General features: G+C 39.1%; 1 protein-coding gene across 4 annotated transcripts in view; it reads right to left on the reverse strand.

Annotated features, from left to right (window-relative positions):
• Nucleotides 1-22,301, reverse strand: part of Ift80 (intraflagellar transport 80) — a 109,609-nt gene that overhangs the window by 12,617 nt on the left and 74,691 nt on the right. For all 4 annotated transcript variants that reach the window (XM_028867225.2, XM_028867224.2, XM_037206652.1 and 1 more), the window contains 8 exons: nucleotides 20,441-20,515; nucleotides 13,270-13,433; nucleotides 9,681-9,745; nucleotides 6,399-6,534; nucleotides 5,874-6,021; nucleotides 4,153-4,324; nucleotides 2,883-2,972; nucleotides 2,431-2,603 (listed from right to left, as the gene is read on the reverse strand). In XM_028867225.2, coding sequence (XP_028723058.1) covers nucleotides 2,431-2,603; nucleotides 2,883-2,972; nucleotides 4,153-4,324; nucleotides 5,874-6,021; nucleotides 6,399-6,534; nucleotides 9,681-9,745; nucleotides 13,270-13,433; nucleotides 20,441-20,515 — 1,023 coding nt within the window. The remainder of the gene's footprint in view (nucleotides 1-2,430; nucleotides 2,604-2,882; nucleotides 2,973-4,152; nucleotides 4,325-5,873; nucleotides 6,022-6,398; nucleotides 6,535-9,680; nucleotides 9,746-13,269; nucleotides 13,434-20,440; nucleotides 20,516-22,301) is intronic.

A 22,301-nucleotide genomic window follows, 5' to 3' on the forward strand; every position in this document is an offset into this window, starting at 1 on the left:
AGTTCATGTGTTTTCACTAGTCTGGCTATTTGTCCCTGTGTTTTTTCCAATCATGGTCTCAATATTTCTTGCTCATATAGTCCCTCCTCTCTCTCACCGATTGGACTCCTGGAGCTCCACCTGGGGTTTGGCCATGGATCTCTGCATCTGCTTCCATCAGTCACTGATTGAGAGTTCTATCATGACAGTTAGGGTGTTCGGCCATCCGATCACCAGAGTAGGTCAGTTCGGGCTTTTTCTCGACCATTGCCAGTAGTCTATTGTGGAGGTATCTTTGTGGATTTCTGGGGACCTCCCTAGCACTTTGCTTCTTCCTATTCTCATGTGGTCTTCATTTATCATGGCATCTCTTTCCTTGTTCTCCCTCTCTGTTCTTGATCCAGCTGGGATCTCCCACTCCCCTAAGCTCTCTTTCTCTCGAACCTTGCCCTTCATTACCCCCCTCATGTCCAGTTTGCTCATATAGATCTCATCCATTTCTCTGTGGTTGGGTGATCCCTGTGTCTTTCTTAGGGTCCTCTTTACTAGGCAGCCTCCCTGGAGTTGTGAGTAGCAGTCTTGTCATCCTTTGTTTTACATCTAGTATCCTCCTATGAGTGAGTACATACCATGTTTGTCTTTCTGAGTCTGGGTTACCTCACTCAGGATGATTTGAGTTATGAATCTCACTAGTGAAGGATATGTGGGTTATTATTGGATCTACAGTGGTGTCCTGCTTGTAAGATATTCTAAGAATAATGGTGGCACAAAGCTTGTTGGAGTCACTAACCAAGAACTGGTGTGACTTAAGGGCCACTCCCAAAATGGAACCTGTACTCAACACTGCTTGGGTGACCAAGAACCGAGGTTAAACAGCCCGAGCACCTAGGGTAAAACCAAATAGTTCTGGTCTAAAACAAGCACAGGAAAAAAGCCATAGTAATAACATGGCACCTAATGATATTCTGCTGTACTCATAGAGCAGTGCCTTGATCAGCCATCCCCAGAGAGGCTTAGGAACAAGCCTACAGCAGATGGGAACAAATACAGAGACCACAGCCAGACATTATACAGGAAGTGAGAGACCTTGGAACACTTGGTCCTAAAGAGGATGTCTCTCTCTATCAAATCCCTCCACAGAGCTCAGGGAACCCCATGGAAGAGGAAGCAAAAAGAGAGTAAGAGCCAGAGGGGATGGAGGACACCAAGAAAACAAGACCCTCTAAAGCAACATGAGCAAAGCTCACATGAGACTGAAGCAGCATGCACAGGACCTGGGATCATGGCTTCCAGTTTAGTGTTTTATGGGATTCCCGAGTGTGAGAATGAGTGGGTCTCTGTTTCTTGTGCCTTCTCGGGCTCTGTTTATTTTTATCCAATTCTAATACGTTAGTTTTGTTTTATCTTATATTTTACTTGGTTATATCTTCATATTATCTCACAGAAGCTGCTCTATTCTAATGACAGACAGTAAGGGGGTGGCTCCAGAGAGGAGGGGAGGTGGGTGGGAAGGAACTGGGAGGCAGAGAGGGAGGGAAAACTATAATTAGGATATATTATGAGAAAAGAATCTATTTTCAATAAAAGGTGAAAAAAGGAAGATATGTGGATTGTCTTTGATCCCAGAGAAAAACAAGTCCAGAAAAGACATTTTGGACATGGTAAGGTATGTTTCATAATCCAGTAATTTCTGGGTCACAGTCACACCGTTTTGTTCACTGTGAGACACACATGTAAGGGACTGATGGGAGGTATTCAGTGTGTCACAAAGAACAGCTGACGCTTTCTCAGCGGGGGTGAAGGCTACTTCTGAGCACTCCTTACCACAAGCCTCTCTTCGTCCGTCCCTCTGAGCACTTTACCCCTCCAGCCTGGTTCTCCCTCTCTCTGGTTTGTGGGATCATTGCAGTGTCTCTTGCATCTACCCGCAAGTACAGGGGAGGCGGCCTCACTCTACACATGCTCCAGTGATTGCATCTGTTCTCACTTCGACTGCTCCATTTGCTTCTGAGTTCTCAGTCTACAAGTCTCCTTCCGATCTCTGGAGTTCAAGTCTTCAACTGATCATCACTACCTAGCTCATAATAAGTCTTTCAAATTCAACTTGGCTAACATGAGATGCACTGTCTTCCCTACCAAATCCACCATTAGTACCATCTCTCCAGTACTAAAATTACACATTTGGGAGGCATCTTAAGACTCTTTTCTTCTTCAGACCTCAACTTCTAATCAATTACAAATTCAGACAAAACATTCATTTCCACAAATGATATTTTCCAGGCTTGAAAATGTTAGGATCCACCAGACATAATACTCACAAATATAAAATGAACAAATTTTCTTGTAGCATTAGAAGACTATTAAATATACCAGAAACTACAATTATCTAAGTTGCAGACAGAACGCATGAAGGTCAAAGGGGTCTTGGAACTGAGGAAGGGTTCTTATTACCTTTCCCAGTTATAGAGATTAATGTTGATCTGGATTGCTTGATAAATGAGGCCAGCCTGGAGAAGTAATGTCTCAGCCTCCTGTATGTTCCCACTAAACATTAGTATGTGGGCCATTTTTGACTCCTTAGATGGAAGATCTTTTATAGCATTGATGTATCTAACTTTATCAATCTAAAAAAGGGAGAGAAACATATCACAAGTCAGTAATAATACAAATATAATAAGTTATGTTAAGAAAAAACTCATGTGGCCAGGCAGCGATGGCACACGCCTTTAATCCCAGCACTCGGGAGGGAAAGCCAGGCAGATCTCTGTGAGTTCGAGGCCAGCCTGGTCTACAGAGCGAGATCCAGGACAGGCACCAAAACTGTACAGAGAAACCCTGTCTCGAAAAACCAAAAAGAAAAAAGAAGAAACTCATGTGCACATACACAGATATGATTTCCTTACTTCACCAATTGCCGCGTAGGCTATCTCCGCAGTAATCATATCTCGATTAGCAACCGCCATAGCCGCCAGGCAAGCCCACATGCTTTGCTCCTAAAGTGAAATACAGAGGAGGTATCTTAAGTAGGCAGCCAAACTACCTGTAAGCAGTGGTTTGAATTCTAAGGGTGATACAACTAAGTAATTAATTTATCAACAAAATATTATGAAACATGACATTGAAAAAAACTAATAATAAAAAAGTTATATAGAAGCCAGGCATGGTAGCACATTTTTAATCTCAGCACTTGGGAGGCAGAGGTAGGCAGGTGTCTGTGAGTTCAAGGCCAGTCTGGCCTACACAGCAAGTTCAAGACCAGCTGGGGCTACATAGTAAGACCCTTTCTCAAAAAAAAGAAAAAAAAATTCACTGTAGGTTTCTATTTTAAAAACATTGTCATCACAAAGAGAACTTCTTTTGAACATAATTTTTTATTTCTAGTTACTAAGGATTTCTTTCCTACTTTATAACTCAAGATGATGAGTTTCCACTTTTTTTTTAAAGAAGTGACAAGAAATATAACTTACAGGGAATAAGAGGAATAGTGAGGTTCTCACACAATGCCACCAATAAGCCGGTATAAAGAAACACATTTAAATGCCATTTCAGAAATACGTATCTAAGGAATGTTACCTGGCAGTCAATAAGAAGGGCCGTGTTCAAGCATGTTTGGAAGACACTGGGTATAACCAAGTTAGGAAATGGTGATCTAAAACAAAGATTTGTTTGTTTTGTTCTTTTGGGTTTTTTTCAAGACAAGTTTTCTCTGTGTAACCCTGACTGCCCTGGAACTCACTCTGTAGACCAAGCTGGACTCAAACTCAGAGATCTACCTGCATCTACCTCAGGAGTGCTGGGATTAAAGGCACAGTACTTATAAAATAAACACTTTTAACCTTAGCTATAAAAAAGAATATTTGAGACAGCTGAGAAGTATATAACCCAGCTTCCACTCAGATCTCGTGAGTCAGAGCCCCACTGAGGGAGAACTTGGGAACCTGACTTCTGGAAAGAGCCACCGAATGGTTCCGTGTGCAGTGAAGAGCACCTACTCATTTAGAGACAGCTCCTCAGAGGACAGTGCAAAATCTACTCCTCTGTACTCCACAAATTGTTCGAGGAGAGAACTGAAGATATGGTCTTGTTCACAGCGTTCCTAACCCTTAACTGTTATCATTACTCATCTTTCACAATGGAAACTGAAGCATAATGTATACACAACATGCACAGTACCTTAACAAAGCGGCAAAGCCTTACAGCATCTTCCCACTTTGAGCTGCTCACATATTCATGGAGGATGGCAGGATACGGTGATATGCTGATGTGTACCAAGGAGCCATCAGCTTTCCTTATAGTCACCTGATTTCCAACAAAACTCACTATATGGGGGTTTTTACTATATTCACTGTTGAAAACAAACAAAGGAAAACTTACAGCTCTATTCTGCATAATTTTTATATGTATTAAATTTGGGAAATAACTCTAATGTACATAATCTTCAAAATTCACCCCCCATTTAACTCCAAACAGAATACATATTCAAATAAATATTTCAATATAACATGTAGAGATAGATATACACTTGAAGCAAAATATACCAACAATTTAGAGTGGCAAAAGTTATTCCATATTCGATTACTCCCTGTTTGGATCCCTGTGGTAAGTAAGGACTGTTCCCCTGCGGAGTTCGTTAGGGGTGGAGCCCGGTGAGATCTGCTCAGGGAACAGGGCACTGCCTGGGAAGGCTCTCCCAGGACCAGTTCGTTCACTCATCCCCTTGCCCGCCTTCAGTGAGCAGTCTGGCTCCTCTACTGCCCCTGCCATACACACTCTACTGCCACAGGCCTACAGGCAATGGGGCCATTTGATCATGGACTAGAACCTCTGAAACGCTGCCCAAATACCTGTTTTCTTTTCCTAAGCTGCCTGTCTTGAGTACTGTTACAGTAACAGAGCGTGAAACATATCTATTTCCTTGAATCTTAAACTATGAAAACAAATGATTTAGCTATTGGCTTTTCAAAATATTTAAAGGGAAAATAGGTTTAAAAAAAAAAAAAAAATTAAGGTTAATTCCAAAATTATTTCCTCCTAGTAAAAACAGATGAAGTTTCAGTAAGGAGACTGGCATCTTTTCATGACTTCAGCAATACTTTTTTGTTGTTTTTCTGAGACAGAGTCTTACTGTGTAGTCCTGCTGGGCCTGAACTCACTCTGTAGCTCAGGCTGGCCTAGAACTCACAGAGATCCTCTTGCCTCTGCCTCCTGAATACTAGGATCAAAGGTGTGTGCCACCATGTCTAGCTAATTTATAAATACTTTTTAAAATAAACTTTTGTTTTGGTGCTTTTCTAGTTTTGTTACAGTTGTGAACTTAAACACTAAAAATAAACTCAAAACAGATTTGAAAATCACAGTAAAGCTGAGAACTAAAAATATCTAACTTGCTGCTTTTTGAAGAGTAAGAAATTTTTCTCTTGAGAATTTAGGAATAATTTTCCTGACACATATAAGTTTTATTTTTTTTAAAGCTTTTCAATAACTTTCATTTAACCTACCTTTAATATCACCCAAAAATTCAACTGAGGAGATGCATACACTCCTGGGACTCTTAGAGTCAATGAAAATCTGTATACTGAGTAGCTGTCATGAGGGTTTATATTGGTAAAAAATCTTCAGACTTAGGTGTAAAAATCACTAAATCACACTGAAAAAGCTCACCTGAGCTATCATTGAATAAGACCAAACTTGAAAACTATACTCATGTATAAAGGATGAATAAGTAGTTCATATTTTATTTTCAATTTAAGTCTATCCCTTAAATCTCAACAAGCCAACTTTAGCTGAACAATTTACTTAGCTGAGTCTGATTAAACTTTTAAAATATACCCAGAAAAAAGCATGGCAATTAGAATTTTATTTACAACACAGAATCTTGTGTGACACAACATTACCTTGCATCTCTTTCATACAATGTTTTAGGCAAAATTTCTCTGTCCACATAAATGGTATTAGGGTAATACCACACTGTGAATCGAGTATCTTGAAGTCCACAGAGGATATTGCATGTATCACACCATGCCAACGTATGCACCATGGTTCCTTAATTTAAAAAGAATAGTCATGGTTCATTAGTGTCAACAGATATTATCTTTAAAATCAGCTGACAAACAAGATCCTAGTTAATGTAATAGGTATATCTCTATTTTTTGCCTATAACAGTGAACAGATGCAAAAACTCAGGAAAATGAAAATACTGAAATGTTCTACCTAGAACCATTCTGTTTTTAATCAACAGGTGTTTCAATGCTGTTTAGTCACAAAACTAAAATTTGCTATTAAAATTGAGTTACTAAGCAGTGAAGAAATGCAGACTAAAATTCACATATTTATTCAAACATTAAGGTAGTTAGTACATGATAGACAGTCTAAGAAAATTGACAATAATTAAAATTTTAAGTGTGTGGAAATTATTTTACCAAGTTTAATAATCTGTTCTTCTTTCCCAAATCGTTTCACTGAGGTGATGTAGAGGTCTCTATTTTTATCAATGAAAGCAATTTTTCTGTCATTGGTGAGTCCTTTTTGATCCAGAGCAATTTCTGAGATTTCATTCTAAAATTCCAAAAAGTATGTAAGTACTGAATTCATTTTAGTGCTTGACATATGATCATTTAAATTAATTACCAGTACATTTCTGCTCTTAAAGATCAATTAAACTAATTGTGGTGGCAACTGCCTATACTCCTGGCACTCTGGAGCCAGAGGCAGAGGGTGACAAACTCTAGGTCAGCCAAGGAGATAGTACGGGATCCTGTACTGAGCATAAAAAAAAAACAAATACATCAATTACATGTCAATTATCTACTCAAAATAATAAAATACCCCTATTAAATTATTTTATTTCTTTTTTAAGCCCAGGGAACATAGATTTAAGGAAAAGTGAGAAATAACTCCCAAGAATGGGACGGGGTCCCAGAAAGGAATACCCCTTATAGAGTAATTTTAGGTTGGTAATAACCACTAACTCAAGAGCAGCACTGAATGCAGTTACGTTGCTGGCAGCCCCAGGGAAGGGGGTTCCTTAAAATATCCTAAAGCAGTATCTACACTGATCCTCTAACCACTGCCCTGTCCTTAGCTGGCAGAGTGACAGAGTGGAGGGATAAGACAAGTCGCAGTATCACATCAGATCTACGTCAACTAAAAGGTTTCCTATAAAATTTATTCTAAGTAGATTGCCTCACACCTATATTTTAAAGATTTGTTAAGTAAACTTTAGAAATACGGGAATATCTCGTGTTTCTAGAATATTAAAATTTACAGTTTTTTTTTTCATGTCCTTTCCTGTGAAACAGAAAATGTGATGTAGACATTATACTTCCCAAATAAGACCCATAGTCAGTTATTTGGGGGGGGGGTTGGGAGGGGAGTTGTCAGAAAAAGCTAATAACAAGTACATCCAGAACTTATAACTTAGACTTTTAACTTCAAGATCTTTGCTTTTCTACAATAGAATATTTCTGAACTATTGAATTAATCTATTCTATTAGCTAATAAGATGAAGTTTCTTAGAACTCAAACACTTTAGGATGGGTTCACTTCAGTCCAATTGATGAGTGATTTGTATGCTGTCTACCGTGTCTGAAGACTTTGCTAGGAACTATGGATTCAACAAGCATCAAAATTATACCATCAATTATTGTGTCTACGTTTATATACATAATATCTTTTAAAAAAACACATATACCTTTATTCAATTGGTGGACCAGTCATTTTACTTCATAATATATATTTAAAAGGTAGCCCCTCTGGAACTTAATTCATATTTTAAAGAAGACAATAATTCATGGAATCTTTTTTTAAGACAGGGTTTCTCTGTGTATCCTAGCTATCTTAGAACTTGTTCCATAGACCAGGCTGGCCTCAAACTCAGAGATCCACCTGCCTCTGCTTCCAAAGCACTGGGAATAAAGTTGTGCATCACCAGTGCCCGGTTTTGTTTCATGAATATTAAAGCACTCATTAAGTACTACGATCCTAGTATTTTAAAAATAGAAACCTTTCAAGTCAATTATCTTTACAAGTAAAGGAGAGAGATGGTGGGGGTTAAGAGTGCTTGCTGAGTGGTCATGAGGACCAGAGTTCCCATCCCAACACCTGCTGCACACACGGTACATGCCTGTAACCCCAGATCGGAGGCAGGGTGAAGGCAGAAATGTCTCTAGGGCTCCAGCTTTTGGCTTACTGGAGAAAACTCATGGCCCAGGCTCATGAAAAGATCCTGTCTCAAAGGAATAGGTGTGAGATGATAGAAGAGAATACCTGGCCACCTCTTCTGGCTTCTACGTTCAAGTGCACACGCTTGAAGACACATACACAAATAAATATGTTGTAAAATGAGTACTTATCACCACCAAAAGAAGGTAATGTTGGTGGAGCATTAGAAACAGTTAGACAGATGATTCTGGTTTCTAAGGAAGTTACATTCAGACACAGACAGTAATGACGTCTGGGTACAAAGAGGCCGGGGATGCTCGTCACTCAGCAGAGTGTCCCTGTCCTCTTGCCCAGCCCCTCTCTGCTTCTGTTCGAGTCCTCCTGAACCACTCTTTCCAGTGGACACGAAAGCAGGGTGAGTTCATCCGGTCCCTCCCTTGCCCTCCATTAACTGATAATCATCTAGTAATGCACAGACTTAATTCAGGTGTGGTGGCACATGCCTGGAATCCTAGCACTTGGGAGGTAGAGGCAAGAGGATCAGGAGTTCAAGGTCATCCTCAGTTACATAGCGAGTTTGAGTCAGCCTCAGCTAGACTGGAAACTTAGACACCGAGCCACTGGGCATATTAAATAAACTGATACTGCCAGATGATGTTACATTATATGATGGGTGTTGGGAGAAAGAACATTATGTATCCACATGGAAGGACCTCCAAAAATGGTGCTCTGTGAAGAAAAGCAAGGTGCAGACCCACGGGCTACACTGTTGTGTAAGCAGAGGGAAGACATACCAGGGCCGATTGTCTATGCACTAAGAATCTCGGCAAGGACATATAAGAGATTAGTAACTGTGGGACTTACCTGGTAGAATATTAACAATTAGTATGGTAGGGAGAGACTTTTTTTACAACATATTTGAATGTTTTTTACATTTCTGATTTACATGAATTTATACATTACATAAATGTTAAACAAACAATGACTAAGGAGGAAATGAAGTAACAATTCAGTAGAATTCCTAAATAATGTTAAAAGCACTCTTATGCTCTGAAATATCACTTGTTTAAAAGGGTAACTGTAATGCAATGTTCTCCTTTCTTTAAGACTAAAAACCAAAAACCAATACACATTACAATACACAAATACAAAATGCTTTGTATTTGACAGAGAATAATTTCCCTCTATAAAACAGTCATTGAACTATAGTCTTAAAACCTAAAGAAAATGCTGCCTAAGGACAAATCAGTACAAAAACTACTAAAAGTTTATAAAGACATTTTTATCTGCAAAGTTTAGTAAACTAGAGCATGTTGCTCATCACATCATTTAGTCACTTAATGTGCCCTGAGAGTGTCCTGTGTCAGGGCTTCCCTGTGCTTAGTCTTAAACTATGGCATTTTTAGAGAAAATATGGAGGATATACACTCATTTTTAAATATTAAATTAGTCTGTTTTCTTCCTTAAACGATAGCTACTAATTTTAAAGAGAATTAACTAAACAGTGGTCATTTATACTAGACACAGCAAATGTTTATTACCTTATGAGAAAGAAGTTTCCCATCCCCTAAGGGTTTTCCAGTTGATGCTTCAAAGAGGAAGATTACTTGAAAAAAACAGTAGAACATTAGTGTGTTACAGTAAAACCATTGTTGGTAAATTTCAGTGGTGCTATCATAATTCTTAGTAGAATTTAACTTTATGACTCACAGAACCTCTACAGCCCAGAAAATAAGCAACACCAAATTTCTAATTATTAATGAGGTCACATTGTTTATGAAAACAGTAGAACTAAAATTTTTCCTGACACATATTGCCTAATTAAAACTGTTATTAAGGATTAATGGCCCACAGGTTTATCAGTGGCAAGTCTGGATGTGGATGTCATGTTAAATTCTGGTATCTCTGATTTAGACCTGTGTAACAATCATTGATGAAAGAAAACACGCATTAAGTAACTACCTACCATGAGGCCAGGCAATGTACTATTTGCTGTTTCTATAACACATTCATGTGTAAAATAAATAATTTATCCTGGGTTCTTGACTGGGAGCTTCAAAATCCCTTAACATTTCCGGAAAATAAGAGTTTCTTTGCTATGTTAGAACAACAGATTCTTCATGGGTACTTTCTTTACTATAAGATAAGGGTTCACAATCAGAAAAACCAAGCAGCAATTAATAGGATGGAGCTTTTAGATCTGACTTCTGTGGATGAGAAAGGTCTAGAGATTGAGTTCAAGTGAGTGGCTGATGATTTAACTAACCACACAATGTAATGCATCCCCAAAGTTCAGTCAGAAAAACAAGCAGGGGACATGGGAAGCGACGGCAATCTCAGGAAGAGTACCCTCAATTTTGGGGGTTGTATGAATCTGAATATTCAGGGTTTGAACAAGATCGCAGTATACCAGGTTTGAGAGGAAATGGCTTGCCAATAATTGAGATGCTCTGTAAGTCATTAGTTATTTACAAATTGATGGCCTTGTAAAACATTCAACTCGTAGCCTCAGAGTACCGGCTGGCTTGCCTCAGAACTAAGGGGAGGTCAGAAGCAACCTATATTTATTATAGACACGAACTTTGGGAGCTCAGCCAGTTCTCAGTCCGAGAACTTCCCTGAACTCTTTAGGGAAGGCTTCAGAACTGTGCCTCCCATATTTCTAGTGAATCCCTTAATTTTAGAATTAACTTAGAGACAAAAAGATGAGTGCTATCATGGTTTGGATCATAACTGCCTCCCCGAAGCTCCCCAAAGCAATGCTTACAAGTTTGGTTGCTGGCCTACAACAGGAGGCGCTGGAGGCTAAGGAACGAAGCCAGGTGGTCGGGTATGCCTCTGGGGGGAATGGTGGGGCCTAGTCCTCTCCCTTTCTCAGCTTCCAGACACCAGGAGGTCAGTGGCTTTGCTCTACCATGTGTTCCCTCCCACAATGTTCTGACTTGCCAAAGGCCCAAAGCAACAGGATCACATGACCATGGACTGATGCCTCCACTACTGTGAACACCAAGAAACCTTTCCATCTTGAAATTAATTATCTCAGGGATGTAACTGATCATTTCAGGGATGTAATTGATTATCTCAGGGAGAGAAAGCTAACACATGTCTAAGTAAGATGCAGTTTATAAAATATTTACTTTCTATTGGGTGACTATTTTAGAATTATTTCTTAAGTAATTTTCTTTTCAAAAGTTGTTACATGACTTATTTTCTAAATGCTAGTTAGGATAATTAACCCCCATGATGAAATGGAGAAGATACTTCAAGATTAAATAATTTTCCTAGATCAAGAGTTGTTTTTAAGACAGGACATTTTCTAGAACCAACAGTTCTATGAAAAGAAATTACAATTTCTGAAAATTCCAAACCACCATATTAGAATGGGTATTATAAAAGCCACAATAATAAAAAGAGAAAAATGTCAGTGAAGATGTGGGAAACTGGAAATTAGAATATTTATACACTGCCTGCTGTTAGTAGTAAAGCAGAATGGAGTTGCTGCATAGAAAAGAGCATGGAGGAATCTCAAAAAATTATAAATAGATCTCCAAGTGAGCGAAGAATTAATCCCACTTGTGAGAAGCACTGGTTTCAGCATCTCAAGGAAACATTAGCATTCTCATAGTCATTACATCACTACTCACACAATGTGGAATCAGTGTGATGAGCAGATAAAGAAAATGTGGTGTATGTGACTCACAGCATGACAAATGGGGGAGGGAGGGAGAGATCATTTAGCCTTAAGAAAAGAATGAAAGACAGAAAAGGAAGCCCTTCACATCTGGAAGACAGACTAGGTGAAATAAGGTGGCCACCAAAGGACAAGTATTGCAGAATTCTACCAATGTGAGGTGACCGGCATAATGGATGTTATAGAAGCAGACAGCAGGGCAGTGGTTGCCAGAGGCAGGGGGAAAGAAATGGATGTAAAGTTTCAGTAATGCAAGATGAGTGAGGTCCAAGGCTCTTCAGTGTAACACAGTGCCTATAGGGAACCAGTTACCAATTTGAGAGCAGAGGTTTCGTGTTAAGTGTTACCACAAATAGAAACAGTAAGAGTGCCTAGCATGGGTGAGACTGCGTCTTGCCCATCTCTCTGTCAGGACTTCTGGTAGATCCTCTAATATGTCAATCAGTCCCACCCCAGAGTCTTTCTACTTGTCTGTTCTGTCACAGTTAGTGGCCCACACGGCCACTCCTTCAGAGCATGTGTCATTAGCCAACGTTGCTTTACATTTGTTTACTGACTTGTTCTTATGTTCTTTACATTTCTTTACTGCATTGTCTATCTTGATCACCAAGATGTTATATTTTGTACTTGTATTTTGAACTTCTAGAAAAGTACTTGGTCAATAATATCAATAAAAGTACTACATTCAATAATATCTGCTTAATAATTTCATCTGTAGAATAGTGATGCCTTAGTAAAATAGTTTGATGTACCATGGCATTACCAAACACTAGACATAATTATTTTTTATTCATACTAATATGGGCTAGATTTTTACATGTAAGATTAAAACTATTCACTCCCTTCTTTTATTTCATTAACTTAAAATATTAGTTGAAAAATACATAAACAAAATAAGTGGCATAATGAATAACATTTACCATATTACTAAATGAATAGAAAGGGAGTATTAAACATGTTTAAAAACTTAAGAATTAATACATATTTTGGAACCATAATCTTGAGAAAAGATTCTCTGATGAATACCTAAAGATTTATTTACCACTGGTCTTAGATATTGAAACAACATATATTTGTTCTGTTACTTTAACAATTTTAGTTCTTATTTAACTTGTTTAGAACAAATCATAGAATTCATAATTTTTCCATATAATGCTAACTTATTAAGAGATGAAGAGGGCTTGAGAGATGGCTCAGTAGTTAAGAGCACTTATTGCTCTTCCAGAGGACCCAGGTTCAATTCCCAGCACCCACATGGCAGCTCACAACTGTCTATAACTCCAAGCTCTGACACCCTCATACAGACATACATGCAGGCAAAATACCAATGTACATTTAAAAAGAGAGAGAGAGAGAGAAAGAAATGAAAGTTCATAAAAATTTCATAGCGTTAAAACTGCATGAAAATTCGACATGAAAAACTGTAAAGACAGACTTACTTTTTTCATCAGCCTTGTCTTTGATTGCTATAGTGTCGTTACTCAGGGACACGGTCTGTGCATTCAGGATATCTGTTCTCATTCCAGGAAACTTTGGAGAAGAAATGAAGCGCCCTTCATAAGAATGCAAATAGATACCACCACCATCTACCAGAAGAAAATGTCTAAAAAAAAGAAACAAAAGGCTTTTTATTTAACAGGAAGATACTATATTTCATTTCTGTATTAAAGAAGAGTTTATCCTTTGGGGAGAAAATCTAAATCCTACAATTATAATAAGTATATAGATGAAGACTGAAATATTAAAAAAATTGAAAGGATTTGTTTTGATTTGTTTTCTGGGCTTTTTGTTTTGTTTTTTAAATAGAGGTAGAGAAGAAAATAAAAGTGTCCAAAGTCACAAGTCTAGCTACTAAAATTTTGATTTCATTTACATTATGCCTTCAACTCATTTCTTTTCCTGGGAAGGAAACCCCATGCAAAGGCAATTAGAAAATCCTCCAGTTTTCCAGTCATGGATGTTAAGACGCCCTTTGCTCCATGAAACAGTACGGATAAGTATTTCATAATCACCGATTATGTAAAAGATAAAAACCAAGTGCTGGTTAGAGTCAAAACCAAAAATGACTCAAAAATAATTTTAGTGCCAGCATTTATGAAAGTGAGATGTTTCTGATTTTAAAATTATGTATTAATCATCAGTATGTATTCATATCTAAACATTCATATATTTTTGCAACAGGCATTCAGTTCATTCATATGGCACAGCTATATTCAATGCCCGAGGGTCCTTGTAGTTCATTTTTTCTTAAACATTTTATGGCCAATATAGTTTTCTTTGAAAATTAACATACTATAAACAATAAAGAAGAAAACAAAGACCTCAATGTACAGAAATCAATTCAAAATAGATCTCTACCTGATAAAGATAATAACCGCAAACAAGGTATGAATATACCAACATTTTTAACTAATTTTTTTTTCAACATTGGGGCTTGAACCTGGGCTCTCCATATATGAGACAAGTGCTCTACCACTGAGCCATTCCCAAAGCTATTGACTCATCCTGTGTCTGTGCGTGCATACAGACATGCATGTACTACAGCTCACCACATGTGAAGGCCAGAAGACACTCTCAGGTGTAAGTCCTTGCCTTCTACCTTGTTTAAGAAAGGAATTCTTAGTACTGTACAGCTGCATACACCAGGCTAGCTGACCCACACACCTACGCAGGTTCTCTTAGCTCCACCTCCAATGTCACCACAGGAAGGCTGGAATTACAGATGTGGGCTACCACACTCAGTCTACTTGGGGTCTGAACTCTCATTTGTGTGGTAAGCATTTTGTCCATGGAGGCATCTCTCCAACCCCTAACTCTTTTTGAATAAACATTTTGTTTCAAATTATTCACTGTTGTTCTTTGTGGGGAACAGAGATTGTGAGACAGGGTCTCTCTATGTAGCCCTGGCTGTAAACTTTTTGTGTAGATCAGACTGGCCTCAAATTCAGAAATCCATGTGCCTTTGCCTCCCAAACACTGGGATTAAAGGCATGTACACGTCTGGCTATTATTCAGTTTTAAATAGTATCTATAATGTACATTCATTTCTGTCTACTTATTTTAAAATACACTTTCTAGAAGTATACAGGCTCAAAGAGCATATACCTCTTAAAATAAAATATATACCATCAAATTGTCTTAAGAAAGGTTACATGGATGGATGTACACTACAACTATATTTGTATTCCTGTTTTCTTAATACTGAAAATAATACTTTTGAAATTTGATATTAAACATCCAAATGTCTAGATACAGAAGTATGTGTTGATTTGAGAACTGCTAATTGCTCTAAGTATAGATTAGTGACTAATGAATACCAACTGTACATACACACTCTGGTTAATACTTAAGGATGGGTATTAATTTAATTAAAATATTTGGTCCTTATGGATCAGTATATGGCCACACATTACTAAATAAAATGGTATTTTCCAATTTTAACTAAGAGAAACATCATTAATATATTCTTTCTTTGTATCATTACCGAAAGCATTTGTTTCTTATTTTGTTTTTACACTGTACCAAAATCAATTCAGAACAGACCGAATACCTCAGCGTGAGACCTGTCACTTTGAAACTGCTGTACAAAACATAGGTAATTACATTAAGATATGGTCATAGACCAAACCCTTTGAAAAGGCCTCTGATGACCCAGATAGTAACAGTGAGAACTGACAAATCAGGGGCGGGATGGGGGGGGCTGTTGGTAAACTGCTCTTCCCAAAGGCATGAGGACCTGAGTTCAAATCCACAGCACAGAAAATGCTGGGCACAGCAGTGTGCTTCCTAATCCCAGCACTGGGGAGGTAAAGACAGGTGAATCCCTGGGGTACCCTGGCCAGGCAACCTAGCCAAATTAGTACACCCCAGCCAGGTTCAGTGAGAGATTCTATTTCAGTATGGTACAGGAAAGCCCAGGAGGCCTCAATCCTACACAAACAAGAACAAGCAGCTAAGGAATGCTGAGAGTGGGGGAAACAGTCTTTCCTCAAGGAAGAGCACACCCACTGGTTATCCAACACCAAATGGTCAGCCCTGAAAACACGTACATACAAGTAACATCATACAGATAGCAAGATGTATTTAGACATATATGTGTGTGTGTGAGTGCAGATGCACTTGCAGCGCAAGCACTATATGTGTGTAATTATATATAATATATACATACACATGCATATACATGCAGCAACAATTAATAAAAAAGATCATGAATTTGAAAGAGAGCAAAGAGGGATAGATGGGAGAGAGTTTGGAGGGAGGAAAGGGAATGGAGAAATGATGTCATTACATTATAATCTCAAATAAAAGACATAATAAAAAAGTATGGCAGAGAACATTAGATGAAGACACTAGGCATGAACAAATGTGCACATGCACCTGAATGCATCCACTCCTACCTACACACACATAATGCTCACATACATACATACATACATGTATACATGCATGCACATGTGCACACACACCACACACACATACATATAAACACCACAATGATCAACACTCCAAGCATTTCCTATCATAAATAAGACATCAGCATTTAAACTTCTCATGAGGAAATACTCTTTCAGTGGGTAAACATCTCTGACTATATAACAAGATCAGAGGCAGGCAGTAACTAAACTATCTTTTATATAATTTTATACCATCTTTTATACCATCAACACATACTTAAACTATGAACATATTCAATAAACTTATAAATAATATATAAATTTATTTGGAACTGTTGGGATAAAAGACAGTTGGGAAGTAGGACCTTTAGATAGCTGGTCTCTTACCTTCTGAAGAGCAAAATGACTTGTATTTAAAAATTACAACATAATGAAAGCATGTTTCAATTTCATTAAACATGTGACAAAGCTCAATGTTGCATTTCCTTGATTACTCAGGATCATTTTTCTGATGACCATGTTCCTCAGTAACTAAATGACAGTTTGGATCCTCCTGAGAATCTGCTGGAGCTCAGAAGAAGACAAGACAACCACCGCACTGTGCCTTTGACTTGCTCGTCAGTCCCCTCCCTGCTTGTAATTGTAGCAGCCACCAGTGCCCAGAGCATCAGGTCCTACTCTGGTTTATTTACAAAAGGATCTAGGCTGGAAAACCTGCTAATGAGCAGTGTGAATGCTGCCTAGGTGACAGGAGAAGAGAGGAATAAAGTGTGTGATTCTGGTGCAGAGGTTTTATATACGCCTGTTTTAGGTAAATAGCAACTACATTTCCACTCTTCACTAAGTCTTATTATATAGCTTTTCAACACTTGACCTTGGCCAAAATGTGTAGAAGCAACTGACTAGCTTTTCTAAGTTTGATCTCTGATTCAGTAGGGAATCATTGTACTTAATAAATTGATTGACAGTTTTCATTTTTTAAAATTGTGGCTTCTGCCACTTCCTAAATATAACACCAGTATCACAGACACTGAAAACAACAATTAATAAATGGGACTTCCTGAAACAGAGAAGCTTCTGTAAGGCAAAGGACACAGTAAATAATACAAAATGACAGCCTACAGAATGGGAAAAGATCTTCACCAACCCCAAATCTGACAGAGGGCTGATCTCCAAAATATATAAAGAACTCAAGAAACTAGACATCAAAATAACAAACAATCCAATCTAAAAAATGGGCTGTAGAGCTAAACAAAGATTCTCAAAGGAAGAATTTCAAATGGCTGAAAGACATTTAAGAAATTGCTCAGCATCTTTAGTCATTGGGGAGATGCAAATCAAAATGACTCAGATACCATCTTACATCTGTCAGAATGGCTAAGATCAAAAGCACTACAAACAGCTTATGTTGGAGAGGATATGGAGCAAGGGGAACACTCCTCCTCTGTTGGTGGGAGTGCAAACTGGTACAGCCTCTTTGGAAATCAGTATGGTGGTTTCTCAGCAAATTGAAAACCAATCTTCATTGAGACTCAGCTATACTACTCTTGGGCATATACCTAAGGAATGCTCAATCATACCACAAGGATATATGCTCAACTATGTTCATAGCAGCATTATTCATCGTAGCCAGGACCTGGAAACAACCTAGATGGCCCTCAACTGAAGAATGGGTTAAGAAAATGTGGTATATATACACAATGAAGTACTACTCAGCAGAGAAAAGCATTATGAAATCTGCAGGCAAATGGATGGAACTAAAAATATCCTGAGTGAGATAACCCAGACTCAGAAGGAAAAACATAAGTGGATACTAGATGTAAAGCAAAGGATAATCAGACAACAACCCACAACTCCAGAGAAGATAGCTAACAAGAAAGACCCAAAGAGGGACTCATGGATCACCCTGGAAAGGGGAAATAGATGAGATCTCCATGAGTAAACTGGGGATGAGGGGTGGGCGATGGAGGGTAAAGGATAGGGGAAGAGAACATAAGGGAATGGGACGATTGAGCTGGAACAGGGATGGAGGGGGAAAGCAATGAAAGAGATACCATGGTAGAGGGAGATGTCATGGGGATAGAGAGAAACCCAGTGCTAGGGAAGTTGCCAGGAATCCACAAGGATGACCCCAGCTTGGACAACTAGAAATAGTGGAGAGTGGGCCTGATCTGAACTAGCTTGCCCCAGTGATCAGACCGGTGAATACCCTAACTGTCATCACAGAGCTTTTCTCCAATGACTGATGGAAGCAGATGCAGAGATAAACAGCCAAACACCAGGCTGAGCTCCAGGAGTTCAGTCGGAGAGAGAGAAGAGGGATTCTATGAGCAAGGGCATCAAAATCATGATGGGAAAACCTACAGAGACGACCAAACCAAACTAGTGGGAACTCATGAAAGTTGGATCAATGGCTGTGGAGTCTGTATGGGACTGGACTAGGCCCTCTACATAGCGAGACAGTTGTGTAGCTTGATCTGCTTTGGGGGGGTCTCCTGGTGGTAAGATCAAAATCCATCCCTGGTACATGAGTGGGCTTTTTGGAGCCCTCTACCTATGATGGGATACCTCGTGCAGCCTTGACACAGGGGGAGGGCTTGGACTTGCCTCTACTGAATGTGCCTCCCCATGGGAGGACTTGCCTTCTTGTGGGGAGGAGTAGGGGGTAGGTTAGGAGGGGGAAGCTGGAGAGGCGGGAAGAGGGAAGAGGGGGATCTTTGATTGGTGTGTAAAAAGAATGAAAACATTTTCTGAATAAAAAAATGTGGCTCCTGGAGTAACAGCTAGTCCCAGCTTGTTCAAGGGAATCACCCAGGGTTTCTTAGTCCCATATTTATTGAAGGACTTGGCAAAAAAACACTACTTTCCAAACTTCAGCCCACAGCCTAGTAGTAGCTCATGAAGACAATGAGTTTCAAGCACTATTTAAAAACAAAAATAGAGTGGAGGTACAGCTCAGTCTCAAAGCACACGCACAGCCCTGGGTTCGGTCTCCAGCACCACGGAAGGAAGGAAAAGGAGGAGGAGGGGGAAGGACAGTAGGGCAATGCTCAAGTTAGAAGTTCAGTCCTAACTGGGGCACTCTTACGTTTGATACAAACTTAGGATAAACTAAATTTGAATAGAAGTGAAGAAGAAAAACAAATGAACAGAAAACAGGGGACCAAGCTAATTCTCCTTTTCGGTGTCATTCTCTCATACTGACACTAAATGTTACTTGTATTGAGCTTTCTGTAACATTTAAGATTACTATCTAATAAATTTCTATAATAAATTTAAAATAATAAATGTTGAAATGTATATAGAAAGACATTTTATTTTCAATATCTTTTTAAGAATATAAAGAAGTTCTGAGAATAAAACATTTCATTACCACTGATCTACTTTGTTTTTAATTCTTAAACACATAACAGAAACAGACTTGTAGGGGTAGCTGTTCCAGCTTTGACCTGGAAGTACTACCCCCACTGAGGCTTCCGTAACTGTCACGCCTACAAGGCAGGGCTGGACAGGAGCGCTTAAGACCCGAGATCCGGATGTGCCGGCTCTCTTGGTTCCTGGACCCTGGACGCTGGAGGTAGATCAAGCAGAGTTCTCCAGAGACACTGCTGGACTGTGCTACACCTTTCCCATACCCTGTTATCTATCCCTTCACTTGTAAGTTACCCCACAAAATAAACCTCCCTTTCAACTACATGGAGTGGCCTTAGTACTACAACCAATACAGACTGATCCCAAATGATGATTATATCATTTTGTGAGATTTTTAGAAAGATGTATTTTGCCAGGCATGGTGCTGTACACCTTTAATCCCAGCACTCAGGAAGCATCACTGTGAGTTTGAGGCCAGCCAGCTCTACAAAGTGAGTTCTGGGACAGCCAGAGCTGTTATACAGATATACCCTGTCTCAGAGAAAAGCAAACAAAAAAAACCCAACAACCTTAGATACGTATATGCATGTTTTTCCTGCATGTATCTAAAGGTATGACATGCATGCAGTTCCCATGGAGGCCATCAGAGAACACTGGATCCCCTGGAACTGGAGTTACAGATGGTGTGAGCTGCCATGTGGATGCTGGAGATTGAACCCAGGTCCCCTGCAAGAGCAGCCAGTGCTCTTAATCACTGAATCATCTCTCCAGCCCTTATGAGATGTTTTAAAGAGTGTTTTACTGTTGCATGAGGTATCCAATAGTTAAAATATAAACAAATTACCTTTCTGCCTGGAGAATTAAACTAACAGTTCCTTCTTTGAGATCAAATATAAGTGGTGTATTCCAGTTCTTCGTACTAAAATATGAATAAAAAAGACTTTCATTAGCATTTCAAATACTAAACACATTTTAATAAGCAAGCAGTTACTCAAATGCTAAGTTTAATTTCACAAATTATCACATATATATTTCTATTAAAGCACCTGACAGATTACTCTAAGATTATTCACTCACATGTCTGTATCCTCAACTAAAAAGCAGACATTCTGTGTCCCCAGCAAAAGAACATAACAGGCTTTCAATAAAAGAGCACTCACTGGGGTTATAGTTCATGAACTTGGGAATCTAAGAACAGCCCTTATCCTGCTGCCTATTCCCCCTGTGTTTGGGCAGGCCATCTAACATCCCTGTTCTGAGAAACACCACCACCATAGCATAGGATACCATACCGAGGATGGGTTAGGCAGACCTGGATTAAGTATCAGGCTGCACCATCTCAGTCACGTGACTGTAACAAGCTTAGCTTCTGTAGACTAAGAGCTATATAAGTGTCTAACAAACTGCCTGATACAGATCAGTCACTGACAAAAGACTGTCATAAGAGCACGAGGGCACCAGGTGTGGTGACACACCCCTTTAATCCTAGCACTCAAGAAGCTGAAGCAGGTCAATCTCTGAGTTTGGGGTTAACCTGGTCTGCATACTGAGTTCTAAGCCAGCCAAATTCACATAGTAAGACCTTAATCCACCCCCACACCCCCAAAAGAGAAAAAAACAAAAATAACACGTTGAACATAATTATTTTTCCTATAGCTTCTAGTGTTTTGTTGGATTAAAACAAATTTATTCCTGCAAAGTACTCTATAAATGTAAGCTATGACCATGCTTACTCAATAAAATGACACATAGATGCAAAAATAATTCCTTTTAATAGGATAATATGATTCAAAGACATGGAAATCCAGACAAGAAAACAATCCACAGAACATCAAGCTGCTCACTGGCTTCTTTCTTGACTCTCTGTTGCCTCTCCTACTTCAGTATTCCCGATGTGACCCTCGCCTCTCCTACTTCAGTACTCCAAATGTGACCCCCCCCCCCCCCCCCCCCCCCCCCTCTCCTACTCAGTACTCCATGTGACCCCCGCCTCTCCTACTTCAGTACTCCCGATGTGACCCTCGCCTCTCCTACTTCAGTATTCCCGATGTGACCTCGCCTCTCCTACTTCAGTACTCCAAATGTGACCCCCTCGCCTCTCCTACTTCAGTACTCCAAATGTGACCCCCGCCTCTCCTACTTCAGTACTCCCGATGTGACCCCCGCCTCTCCTACTTCAGTACTCCAAATGTGACCCCCGCCTCTCGTACTCAGTACTCCCCATGTGATCACACCAAGCTGCAGATTCTGATTAGTTGCAGATTTTTACATATTGGGCAGGAACTGGAGCAGTTGTTAATTAAATTGAATATCATTACATTATGATTTACTGGGCCTTAGGATATCAGTGCAACACTATATTTAATATACTTCATTTCTTTATTCAAAATACTTACTAAGCGCCCACCACATGTTGAGTAAAACATGGACAGACATTAGTAAACAAGACACACAGTCTCTCTCTACCGCCGAATTTATCAAATGATTAAACTATAAATACATCACAGTATAAATGCAAGCACATTTTTTAAAGTCCTTAACATAGACTCTTGAGGGTATGAGTGGTCACTTGAGTTTTCTGGAGAGTTTAGATGGTAGCGTGCAAAAGCTGGTTTGTAGTAGTTAAATTTTTAAGGATTTTCAAAGCTGACTATTGAGTACATCCGTTGTCTAAAATAAAACTATATAAACTTACTATAATAGAC

This window comes from Peromyscus leucopus, chromosome 6 (assembly GCF_004664715.2).
Source record: "Peromyscus leucopus breed LL Stock chromosome 6, UCI_PerLeu_2.1, whole genome shotgun sequence".
NCBI classification, from domain to species: domain Eukaryota; kingdom Metazoa; phylum Chordata; class Mammalia; order Rodentia; family Cricetidae; genus Peromyscus; species Peromyscus leucopus.